Source organism: Natator depressus, chromosome 11 (genome assembly GCF_965152275.1).
Source record: "Natator depressus isolate rNatDep1 chromosome 11, rNatDep2.hap1, whole genome shotgun sequence".
Taxonomy (NCBI): domain Eukaryota; kingdom Metazoa; phylum Chordata; order Testudines; family Cheloniidae; genus Natator; species Natator depressus.
In genome coordinates, this window is record NC_134244.1 from 21,569,366 (window position 1) to 21,581,523 (window position 12,158).

At 39.4% G+C, this 12,158-nt stretch overlaps 1 protein-coding gene across 1 annotated transcript in view; it reads right to left on the reverse strand.

The window, feature by feature from the left end:
• LRP1B (LDL receptor related protein 1B) overlaps window positions 1-12,158 on the reverse strand; it is a 1,292,938-nt gene that overhangs the window by 595,050 nt on the left and 685,730 nt on the right. The window contains exons 9-11 of the mRNA XM_074967293.1: window positions 8,267-8,438; window positions 2,262-2,405; window positions 555-791 (exon numbers count right to left, since the gene is read on the reverse strand). Coding sequence (XP_074823394.1) covers window positions 555-791; window positions 2,262-2,405; window positions 8,267-8,438 — 553 coding nt within the window. The remainder of the gene's footprint in view (window positions 1-554; window positions 792-2,261; window positions 2,406-8,266; window positions 8,439-12,158) is intronic.

A 12,158-nucleotide genomic window follows, 5' to 3' on the forward strand; every position in this document is an offset into this window, starting at 1 on the left:
TGGAATTCTGGCCTTATCACCTCATCAGCCAACAGTCCCATTTTGCAGTCTTTGTTCAGGCCTCTGCCAAAAGGGAAATTGTGATGTTCTTCTTAGCAAACCTTTTTCCACTCAGGGGCATCCACCAGTTTGGACACTTTGGGCTTGATCTAGCCCAATTTATTGACCTTCTTCCACTGGCATTACTTTATTTTATTATTAAATAATTAACTGCAAACTATCTGGTATCAGGTAGATCATAATAGATCCTCAACATCTCCAGTCTGATTTTCACAGGTGCTGAGAAAACATGGAAGACAATGAGAGCTGCAGGTGCTCAGCATCTGTGAGTTTTCCCTCAAGAAACAAAAATGTAAATGCAGAGCTGTAAAACAGGAAAGGAAGGGGAAAAAGAAATTATCTAAACTTCTCCAATCTTTAAAAAGGTTTAGTTTGGCTTCAGGTTCAGTTAGAGGTTTGGGTGAGGCTCTTCATCGATGTGCATTCTATATGGATCAGTTCACCCTCTCATTAGTGACATCCTTTTGCTGTTGCTATCATCTCCCATCACTTACCATCTTTCAAGATTGTCTCACGCTCTGTGCCATCAACTTTCTGTCGCCCAATCAGGAAGCTTGTAGTGTCAGCGAAGTAGATGTAATTGGTCTCAGCATGGAAGTCCAGAGCACGAGGGTTGACCAGGTTTTCTATGGGGATCATGTATTCATCAGCGACTTTGGAATTCAGGTCCATTCCTCGTATGATTCCTGGGCGTCCCTTTCCATAAAACAGGAACAACTCATTCTTTGGTCCTGCAGAAAAAAGATTGCAAAATGCAAACAACCTAATCTTCTTTATGCTGCATGATGTCACTTGTTAATTAACCGGCACAATTAGAGGTTTTTTATTCAATACCAAAAATTAAACCCTTAAATATTCTGAATGTATCTAAACTCAAAATGATAGCTAATTACATTACCTTAATTAAAATACAAATACCTCTGAGATTAGGTTATATCTAATTAATCATTCTTTTGTCTGTAACAATCCACTTTGCAAAAACATGACAGATCATAAGATCACACTGGCTACAAAGTTAAACAGCATGTATAATATCGTAGGCATTTAATTTTACAATTCATTAGGCTCTGTCGAGGCTGTTGTAGACAGTGACTGTGGCATTCATTAAATCTGACAATACAGAAAACTTCAGCAAATTCAAAACAGACCACTCAAAATCTTTCATCTGAAGACAGGCAGAAGCAAATAAATCAAAAGATCTTTATCTTATTTCGACAGTGCTAAGAATCCACACAAATGACTCAAAGTTTTGCTGCAAACATAAGAAAAAGATACAGCAAAACTTTTCATCAATGCCTCTAGAGCTCTATGTTGGGTTTTTAAATAAAATCTGTTTGGTTTTAGCTGATGTACATAAAATTCAGTTGTAAGGTGGGAAGAAAGAATAAACTATTTGAAAATTTCATCAGATTTTTTATTGATGATGCCCAAACCCCAAAAGCTTTTGAGAATCAGTTTACCTGTAAGTGTCAAAATACAAGCATCTATCTACTTGTGTGGTCCGCATCACACTATTATCTGAACTAAATCAAATGTCTTTGGCCAAGAGATCAGACTAAAAATCTCAAAAAACCAAGCTCTCACATAAAATTTTTAGGACTCATATTTTGGTTGGGTCAGATAATCCACAGGTTGTGTTTCTCTCAGAATACTCCATCTGCTATTGGTCCCAGCCCAAATCAGGAATTTTCAGAGAAGAAATACTTAATCTTCAAAAAATGTTTGCATTTCTTATGTTACTCAAATCAACTTGTTCTTCCAAACTATCATGGACAAAACCCTGTTTGCCTTATTCACACAGTGTTACTGCTTATGAATCAGAATGGTGAGAAGGATTTGACCCGCTGTGGGTAAAAATTAATGTGAAAATATTTAATTCTGTTACAGTACTGATGTATTATGACACCAAATAAACAGAGTAAAAGTTACTAAATGAAAATTTGGAAGGATTTGTTTTTGTTGTTGTTTTTAATTTTAGTCAATAGTGCCCCAGGTTCAATTTACCCACTTCTATAGAATGAATTTAGTCAGATAGCTTTAAGGGAATAAAAGGAGAATGTGAGCAAAATGGCAGGTGCATACTGCAAGCAAATTTTACCTAACAACTTATGTTATTTCTATTGTTGATGATGATGTTAATTAACACTCAGAATTCTACCCTGAAATATTAGCTGCTAGCAAAGTGTTTGATTTTAACATACTTTTGCATGACCTGCCATCACTTCCCAAGACGAAGCCAGTCCTGCAGCGACAAGTCCGTGTTTTGTAGTTGCTGCTGAGCAGACAGATGTGCGAACATCCCCCTGGCATTCCATATGGGTCTACTTCACATGCATGGCTTCTGACTACAACGAATGAAAAACAGCATGCTTGAAATCCTTTAAAAGCAAGATAATTATATGCATCAGCATGTTGAGAGTTTAGACAGAAAAGCGAATCTGAGCTACAATCCATCTCTTCCCAGGATACAGTCATAAAAGAGGTCAATTTTTAAAAATGATGCCCCAAACAGAAAAGTATATAAATTCGAAGTGTGATAATGTAGCTATTAAACCACATTCCACATTGAAGTAGGTACGCAAGCACTCTTTATGAGCAATAGACCTGAGAAGCATTCGCTGAAGTAGCACATCACAGTGCAGACTGACATTATTTAACAGAGTACAGCGTGTGCTCCTTCCATGCCAACTAAACTCAGTATTGATCCACCTATCAGTATCTATACCCTTGTGGAGGAGTCTACTATCATCTCCCACTCATTATGCTCAGTGAGGACAGGACCGGGATTTTGGCACATCCATGTACAGGGACGAAAAAGCAGTAAGGCTCCCCACACACTCTTTTCCACATTTGCACACTGTGCAGAGCAAGCCACAGTTCACTCAAAATGTTCATTTCTCTTGGTTTTACATTTTAAAGGCATACTTCTGAATTAACAGTAAGAGTACCCCAAATTAGGTATGAAAATATTTGATAATTAAAATAAGGAAAAAGACTTACCTTCTAATTCCACTTGTCTGAAGATATCATCTTGAAGGATTCTTATTCAGGGTTGTTAGCTACTTAGTAATTCTCTTAGTTCTTTAGATTTATTGACACTTGAGGGTACAGACAGTGGGGCAGAGTGTGAACTAGGCCACCTATTGATGGGCACATATCACCCCTGCCAAGTATAAATGCTGGCCTGCAAACATTCTAATCAGATCCTAGGTTTGTAACCTATCATTTAAATCAGCTTCTATACCAAATGACCAGAGGACACCAATTTATAAAAAGAGGTGATCCCAGCAATTACAGGCCAGTAAGCCTGACTTCAGTACCGGGCAAACTGGTTGACACTATAGTAAAGAAAAAAAATTTTAGACACATAGATGAACATCATTTGTTGGGGAAAAGTCAACATGGTTTTTTTAAAGGGAAATCATGCCTCTCCAATCTACTAGAATTCTTTGAGGGGGGTCAACAAGCATGTGGACAAGGGGGATTCAGTGGATATAGTGTACTTAGATTTTCAGAAAGTCTTTGACAAGGTCCCTCACCAAAGGCTCTTAAGCAAAGTAAGCAGTCATGGGATAAGAGGGAATGTCTTCTCATGAATGGGTAAATGGTTAAAAGATAGGAAACAAAGGGTAGAAATAAATGGTCAGTTTTCAGAATGAAGAAATAGTGGTGTCCCCCAGGGGTCTGTACTGGGACGAGTCCTATTCAACATGTTTGTAAATTATCTGAAAAAAGGGGTAAACAGTGGGGTGGCAAAATTTGCAGATGATATTCAAGATAGTTAAGTCTCAAGCAGACAAAAGGATCTCACAAAACTGGGTGACTGGGCAACAAACTGGGCAGATGAAATTCAATGTTGATAAATGCAAAGAAATGCACATTGGAAAACATAATCCCAACTATACACATAAAACGATGGGGTCTAAAGTAGCTTTTACCACTCAAGAAAGATTTTGGCATCATTGTGGATAGTTCTCTGAAAACATTCATTCAACGTGCACGACAGTCAAAAAAGTTAACAGAATGTTGGGAATCATTAAGAAAGGGATAGATAAGACAGAAAATATCATATTTCCTCTATATAAATCCCTGGTACACCCACATCTTGAATACTGCTTGCAGACGTGGTCGCCCTATCTCAAAAAATTGGAATTGGAAAAGGTTCAGAAAAGGGCAAAAAAATTATTAGGGGTATGGAACAGCTGCCATATGAGGAAGGATTAATAAGACTGGGACTTTTCAGCTTGGAAAAGAGACGACAAAGGGGGTATATGATAGAGGTCTATAAAATCATGATTGATGTGGAGAAAGTAAATAAAGAAATGTTATTTACTCCTCATAACACAAGAACTAGGGGTTACCAAATGAAATTAACAGGCAGTAGGTTTGAAAACAAACAAAAGAAGTATTTCTTCACACAGCGCACAGCCAACCTGTGTAACTCCTTGCCAAATTATGTTGTGAAGTCCAAAACTATAACAGTGTTCAAAAAAAGAACTAGATAAGTTCATGAAAAATAGGTCCAACAATGTCTATTAGCCATGATGGGCAGAGATGGTGTCCCTAACCTCTGTTTGCCAGAAGCTGGGAACAGGCGACAGGAGATGGATCACTTGATTACCTGTTCTGTTCATTCCCTCTAGGGCACCTGGCATTGGCCACTGTCGGAAGACAGGATACTGGGCTAGATGGACCTTTGGTCTGACCCAGCATGGATGTTCTTATGTTCTTATCCTATGACTGATTAGAACGCAGAACTGCCAGAAAGAAAATCTCATTCTAGATTAGCAACAGAATATTAAAGATGTGCCTCAGAGAAAAATTAAAAATAAGATGCAAGGGGAAAACAAATAAAAATAAATGTAACTTTCAAAGTGTATTAGGAGGGAGGCAAGTGACTGAAAATCCTTAAAGATGATATCCTCTGATAAGCAAAATTTCTGTGTGTTCTAGCTTCTTAAAAGCTCCTGGTATATATTCTGTGAAAGAAGTGGCCAGATGAAAGCCTTCTTCCTCCACCTAGGTTTTGACCATGAAGACCTGGTAGTCCACATTGCAATGGACTGTGGCCAAGGACTTTTAATCTATTTATCCAAATGTATTCTGGGCAGAGGTGTTACCAGCCTTCCCTCTACCCATGGCAACTCCCACCAACAAAGTTTGTACAGAGGATGAGACAAAAAGTCAGAAACCCTATTGCATGTGTGAGGGGGGGTAGGGGAGATTCTAGTCTAGGAACCTCTCAATAGTGGGTCTTGTAGGTTCTTGTAGTTTTAATTCAAAATATGCTGACTTGGACAGTTTCTATAAAAACTGGTTAAAGCAAAGATCATCCCCTGCTGAGACACTTCCTTTGTTCTTCTCTAAAGCAGAAAAAGTATCTACTATCAAAAGAAAGCCCCAATTCATCTGGGTGCCTCTTGCATGGAGGAACACTCTCATCTGATAAGCTAAGTGCTTCCAACTACAAAACCGAGGCTCAAAAATATCAAGATGTGAATGCTTGATGAAGACTTGGTTTTGTTGGCGATAGCAGAGAACACTTTGCTGGGGAAGCTGGTCTCAAGACGAAGCTATGACTGTGTCGACATATGCAGCATTGACACTGAGTCCTGGTGCTCAACGATCTTGTCCAACTCAGGTTTCAGCATTGAGCACCTTGGACTGGCCTCATGCCAGATTTCTAGGAGTTTCCTTGAGATTCCTCAAGGAGGGCTTGGAGGTGGCACCATGTTATTATTTTGCCACATTGGTAAAGTTGGAAGTTGCAAAGTGGCCTTCCTTCCTCTTTAGATGCCATACTTGAAATAAGGGGGGGGAAGGTCCTTAAAAGCCATTGGCCACAACTCACGACATTGAGGGACTTGCAAGACTGAAAGAATACCAAGTACAAAGACAGACAAACTATAAGATGTTTGGATTCTCAACAAATTTTTGTCTTGGAGCTCCTGGGACTCAGACACTGGGGTGAGGATGACAGTGCTGGCACAAGAGGACCAGGAAACTAGCAAAAATGCCACAACAGGGGCAAAAATAAAGAGGAGGGTGGGAGTTCTGAATAAGATTAGTGACACCTGCACACCACAGGTGCTGAAGCACCAGAGTGCTGAGAAGAAAAGGTACCAAAGCACTGAGAAAAACAAGTGCCAGGGAACATGGTGCTCAAATAGGGTAAGTACTGCTGAAGGATACCAGACGGGCTTATTAGAATCCTGGGTGCTGGAGATCAAAGAAACAGTCTCCTGTGGGTAGATCCTTTGCCAACTTGGTGAAGGAGAAAGTGACGGGAGCATTTGTAAAGCAGTGGGGTTTTTGCACAAAAGTGAAGATCCATGATGGATGCTGGACAGCAGGATGTGCTACACCTAAGTGAAAACATGGCCAGTGCTCTTTCCAGAGCACTTTTTAGGCATTCAGGATCATGATCTTCCCTACCTTTTCCAGATATGCCTCATCTGAATGCTATCCGCTACACTAGTTCCCTAGTTCAGTAAGCCAAATTATGGGTTCCTCCTCTATAGTGAGCTTGGAGATAGGATTCCTATGTTCTAATTTCACCCTCCTAGCACACCTATGCAGGGCTCAAAGCCTACTTTATTTTTTATTTCCAACTTTCTCTTTGTTTTCTTAACAAATAAAATATTATTCAAATTTCATATTCTAAAGATAGAATAGAAACCTAACCAAACTGAGATAGCCCATACAGCAAATCTTAATGAGCAACAAACGTGTCCATTCAGAACATAACTGGTCTAGTGTAACAAAGAGCACAGGAGAATACCACATAGTCACGAAGGATGTAACAAAAGTTCTATCAAAATCATATATCCTGTGTGCTAAACCTCCTTGCTCCCCATGAGGACAAGATGTCAGCCTACAGCAGTATGATTCTTTGCAATGCTCTTCATGGATGACATCTGCAGATCAGTGTTCTCAACTATGGGTTGAAAATCAGTTCAGCCAATCTATATCAAGTGAGAGTTTGATGAAGCTTCAGAATCCTTTCTAACAGTTCAATTATATAATAAAGTTCACATTGTTTGTAAAGCTGGTGTGCCAGTTTCCATGTTAGAGTAGCCAAAGCAATAATATCTGTTCTTGTGAATGATATCAAATAGCTCTTCTTGGGAAACCATCATTTTACAAAAATTATAGCCTTTCCTTTCAATGTCTGCATGCTTAAAATTTCCACAAAAATCAGTGGGTATTTTGAGTGTGCAAGGTATGCAGGATCAGGCCCATAATTAGAACTGCAGGAATGGGATTTTCCAGTCCACAACAAAGTCTGAGATTTTGAATGTTTTCATTCTGAATCAGAAGAAAAACAAGAAAACTCAAAAAAAAAAAAAGTGAGGGAAAGATGAGAAATATTCCATTTTAGGATAACAAACTTTTTTTTTTTTTGGCTTGCTGACTGCCATCCTAACAGGTGTCCAGGCTGCCTGAAGTCCTGGGCTGTCCATCATGTGGTCACCTGGGGAGCCAGGCAGCCTGGAAAGCTTGGAAGCCTGAGGTGCTGACCAACCAGGAGCCTAGAATCCCAGGGAACCCCAGCCTTCAGCACCCCACCAGCCAGGGATTCAGATATCCAACCAGCTGGGAAGTCTGCAAGCCTGGGGATCCTGGCTCCCTGGCTGCTCACCAGGTGGGCAACCTGGGATCCTGCAAGGCAAGAAGGTAGCCACCCACTGAGCCCTGAAGCCCAGGGAACCCAGCTTATGGCAGCCTGTCAGGCAGGCTACTGGGGATCATAGGAAACTTCAGTTCTCAGGAAGCTCACCAGGGCTCACTGCCATGGAATCTGGAGGCTTGTGAGCACAGAGAAGCGAGTGGGCTAGCTTGTAAGTTGGCAGAAAACTGAACAGACAGACAAGATTGCAGGCTGCCTGCTTTCTGTTGAAAGTTTTAACAGAATCAGCTCATTCCAATGGAATCTTTTGAGTCTGTCCAACCAGTATTTTCCAATGGAAAACTGTTCCATAGGACCATTTTTGACCTGCTCTACTGATATCTATTTTCCTAGCAGATGCACAGAAGATTTACATAAGTAACTCCATTACTTGTCATAGGGGTTTTCTACATAGAAATCATACCTATTATTATGCCTGTTAGAACAAAGGGCAGCTTAGCCCCCAGCATTAACTACAAAGATTTCAGTGAAGTTACACCAGAGAAGAGAGAACCACAAAGGGAATTTTGAGCGTACCTGATGGTTGCGTTCTTTTCTGATAGACATGGATCTCTCTTGCATTTTCAAGTATAATCAGTGCCTGAACATCTGTGCGATTGTATCTATTTATTTGTAAGATGCTGAAGTTATCTGAATTAGTTGCATATAGATAGTTTTCAAATACTGTTAAACTATAAAGATGCCTAACCTGAAAAAGAGAAAAAACATGGCTATTTTTATCATGACTTTAGAAAATAATAATAATAAATAATAATAATAATAATGTAACATGTAGAAACTGAACTGTATAACAGAACCAGTTTTTGAAAAAGTAAATAAATATTTTTAAAATCTCAGTGAAGCCCGTCAAGTGATTTCTGCTTTCTTTTTACTAGAGCAACATAATATTTTTATTAAAATTCTTGTTTTACAATTAAATTTATGTAAAGACAGAAAAAAATCAATATTACACACACATACTCTAAATACACTTCTATAAGTCTCTAACTTTTTTTTGTCTTAGCTGTCTTTTAGAGTGTAAACTCTTCAGTGCAAGAAATGTTTTAAGTTGTGCCTTGCACAGCATCATCCACATTGTTAGTGATTAACAAATAAATAAATAAATAAATAATAGCAACAGCATTCAGTAAAGAGTAGTAAAAGGCTATTATCTACATACAAAATGGAAGAATCATGCATGCACAATACGTAAGGTGACTCACTTTCTTATTTCAATAACATTATAATTAGAGTTGAGTGAATGCCGTAAAATGTTTTCAATAAATATTTTCTTAAATTTTTAAATGAGTTCCCTGGGGTGTACCAGGCCTTTGTGGCTCCTACTGGACAGCCCACTACTCTGCTATATCCCGCGCTAGGAAACAGTGAGATGGCAGCAGAGGTGGGTCCTCCAGGCCTACCCAGAGAGGCCTCACTAGAGCAGCTATCTTGGAAGCTAGAGAGATTTGGTTCTCCAAGGGCTAGAAGAGCTAGAGACAACCAATGATGTAGCAGGCTCAGATAAAAGGAACTGCAGGGCCTTTGCAGACCAGTTTCTGGCTGGGACCAGAGGAAGAAGAGTGCTTCCCCCTGACCTGGGAACAGAGAAGAACCCAAGAAGGTAAAGGGGCCTTGTAGGAAGAGGCCCAGGGAAACAGCAGTTGATGGAATGGAGTGAACAGTATGTAGTTGCTGTGCATGGGGTCCCGGGGTTTGAACCACAAGTAGTGGGTGGGCCTGGGTTCCCCTTCCAGCCACAAGTAAAGTGGCATAAACCCCCAGAAAGGGACAAGCCTTATTTGGGAGTCAGAATAAAGGGATGAATTTAAAGGACCCAGAACTGGGGCTGAAGACCCTCGTGGGGGCAAACAGACTGTTTAATTACCAAACTCTTTAATATCCAGAAAGGGATTAATTTGGACTTTGTGACTTGGCCAGAGGGCCAAGCTATTGAAGACTGATCAAGGTAAGATGGCAATCTGTAAAGGGGAGCAAAGGGGGAGAAAGGCAGTGTAGTCCCCCATCCAGTTGCTCAAAGGCACTCCACAGGTGAATGCCCTGTTACACCATCCTAGCGCTACGTTTTGTGTTGACTTTCTGTGAATTTTTGGTGGCTGTGTTTTACTGGCACAAATGCTTGCTAAAAATAAATTCCAACATTGTATTCATAGTATTCAGGCTTGATGTGTGTATCTATGCATGTGAGCAAGTGCATTCATTCAGTCAAGAAACAGGGACACAAAGTTAGTTAACTAACCAATCATTTTTATCAAACAATTTGAATATCAAACATCTGATACTCCAGAGACTGTTTGTGACCAACTGAAAGAGTTTTTTTTAAAAAAGTAAAATAAAAAAAAAATCTGATGGTAGATATTCCAAAAGATTAACAATGATTCAATTAATCAAGGAATTATTCACTGTGATGTATCCACTCAGCTCAATGTTATGCTGGACACCTTTCTAAAAATTCTTATTTTGTACAACTAAAATCCCACCCATTTCTGAAAATTACTCCTACCGGGCCAGAACTTGGCATCCATACTCAGACCTTACTCAGTCAGAACTCTAAATTGAAATTAATAAACGTTTTGCCTGATTAAGACTCAATATGATTTAGTCCAATTATAGTAATAGGGATGTGGAAAAGAAAACACTGAAAATAAAGATGCACCTGCATCACATTGCAGTAAACTATTACAATGCCAATATTTTACCAGGAAAATATATTTGTAAATGTTTTAATATTGAAGGAATAGAGCCCTGTGCTTAAGAGGAAGATTCCCTCCTGCATGATCATCTCCTTTCTCCCCCATTTGCCCATTTCTTAACATTTTATTATTCATTTGCATCCCATTGTGAGGTGTATACTTACTTAACTGGAGTTGTGCGACTATATTTTTATGATGTATTTTAGGATGTTTTAATTATTTATTTTCATCTGTTTTATGCATTACTGTGATGGTTTTAACCATAAGTGCAATTCCCCAAGTATCTTGAAAACATGAAGAGACACATAGCTTACTACCAATGAAGCCAAAGAGACTATACATGATAGTACCAGTAAGCAATAAGCTGATTCTAGTTTTCAGGATCAAGACTTTAATATCTACAAAGAATACCAGTTAAAATACTGGAATTCTATAGATTTAAAGAAATCCATTTTTATCATTTGTATGAGATGAACAGACTTTTATAAGAGCAAAAAATAGAATTCCATTTCCCAGTGTTTAAATATGTCTATATGTTCAATCACCTAAAATTTCTGTGTTTGATTATATAACCTCCCCTCCTGTTAATAATTTCTGGCCCCTAACTTTCTGGTAATGTCCAGCTTCCCAGTAACTGGATCAAATCCAGCCCTGGGATAAACAGACAACTCCATTGAAATCCACTTAAATCACCAGAGTGGACTGAGATGATTGATAGATTGCTCCTTCTGTATGTGATTTAACAGGCTGCCCTAATAGCCAGTTGGAATGCTTAACTTTTTGCTTCTTCTCACTCCCTCAAACAACCAGCATTCAAGGATGCATCTTCTGTTCTCTCCATTCTTATCTAGCTAGGTTGTTAACTAAAGCAGTTCCTCTAATATGTTTTAGGAACTGTTCTTCAGCATCTAAGATCCCTGGAAAAGAGGAAAAATAAAACAGGCCAAATTGTAATCTTTGCTAAGGCACTGAGACCAGATCTGTGATAGTAAGCTTCAAAAATTGTGTCCCAGTTACTGCTAAAGATGGACCCACCTTCTAATCTAACTACATAGTGACATAGTGAATGTGCCAGCAGCATCAGATGCTGAAAGGATTCAGATTTACAGGAATCTCCTTTCCAGTACAATTGGCCAAAGGCCATGGCCAATGCAGTATATTACAGATATTGAAAAGCCTGATATCTTCCTCTCAGCCTGCCCACATGAGCATCTCTCTGCTATTTCCTGTATTCATATTTTAAAAATCAAAAAGTTAAAATATCCTGTTGTCTCTTGGTTGAGCTGGGGTCAATTTCAAGTCCATGCTTCAAGTCAATTTCCCTTTGTTGGAGAGAAACTGATATCACAGATGGATGTGTAATGCGCTCATTCTGAAATTGCATGTTTTTAACTACTCTATGTACATGAGACTTGTCAATCTACAACTGAGATCGATCCAGCCACACATGGGCAACTCCAGAAGCCCCAGCTCTGTCTCTGTGAGTAGCCACTAGGAACAGCTGCCTTTGTCGTTGTCTCTTCAGGTTTCCAACTGTCCTCCCAACTGCCACAGAATCTTTCATTCCCTGGCAACATACTACACTCTAGTCAGAAGCCAGAAGGGCAGCAACAGACACACCACACTGCTGTCTGCTGATGTATTACTGCTCAGCAGATTTATCACAGTCCTACAGCTTAAGGACTTGGATTCAGCTCCTACTGAAATCATTGCAAAGA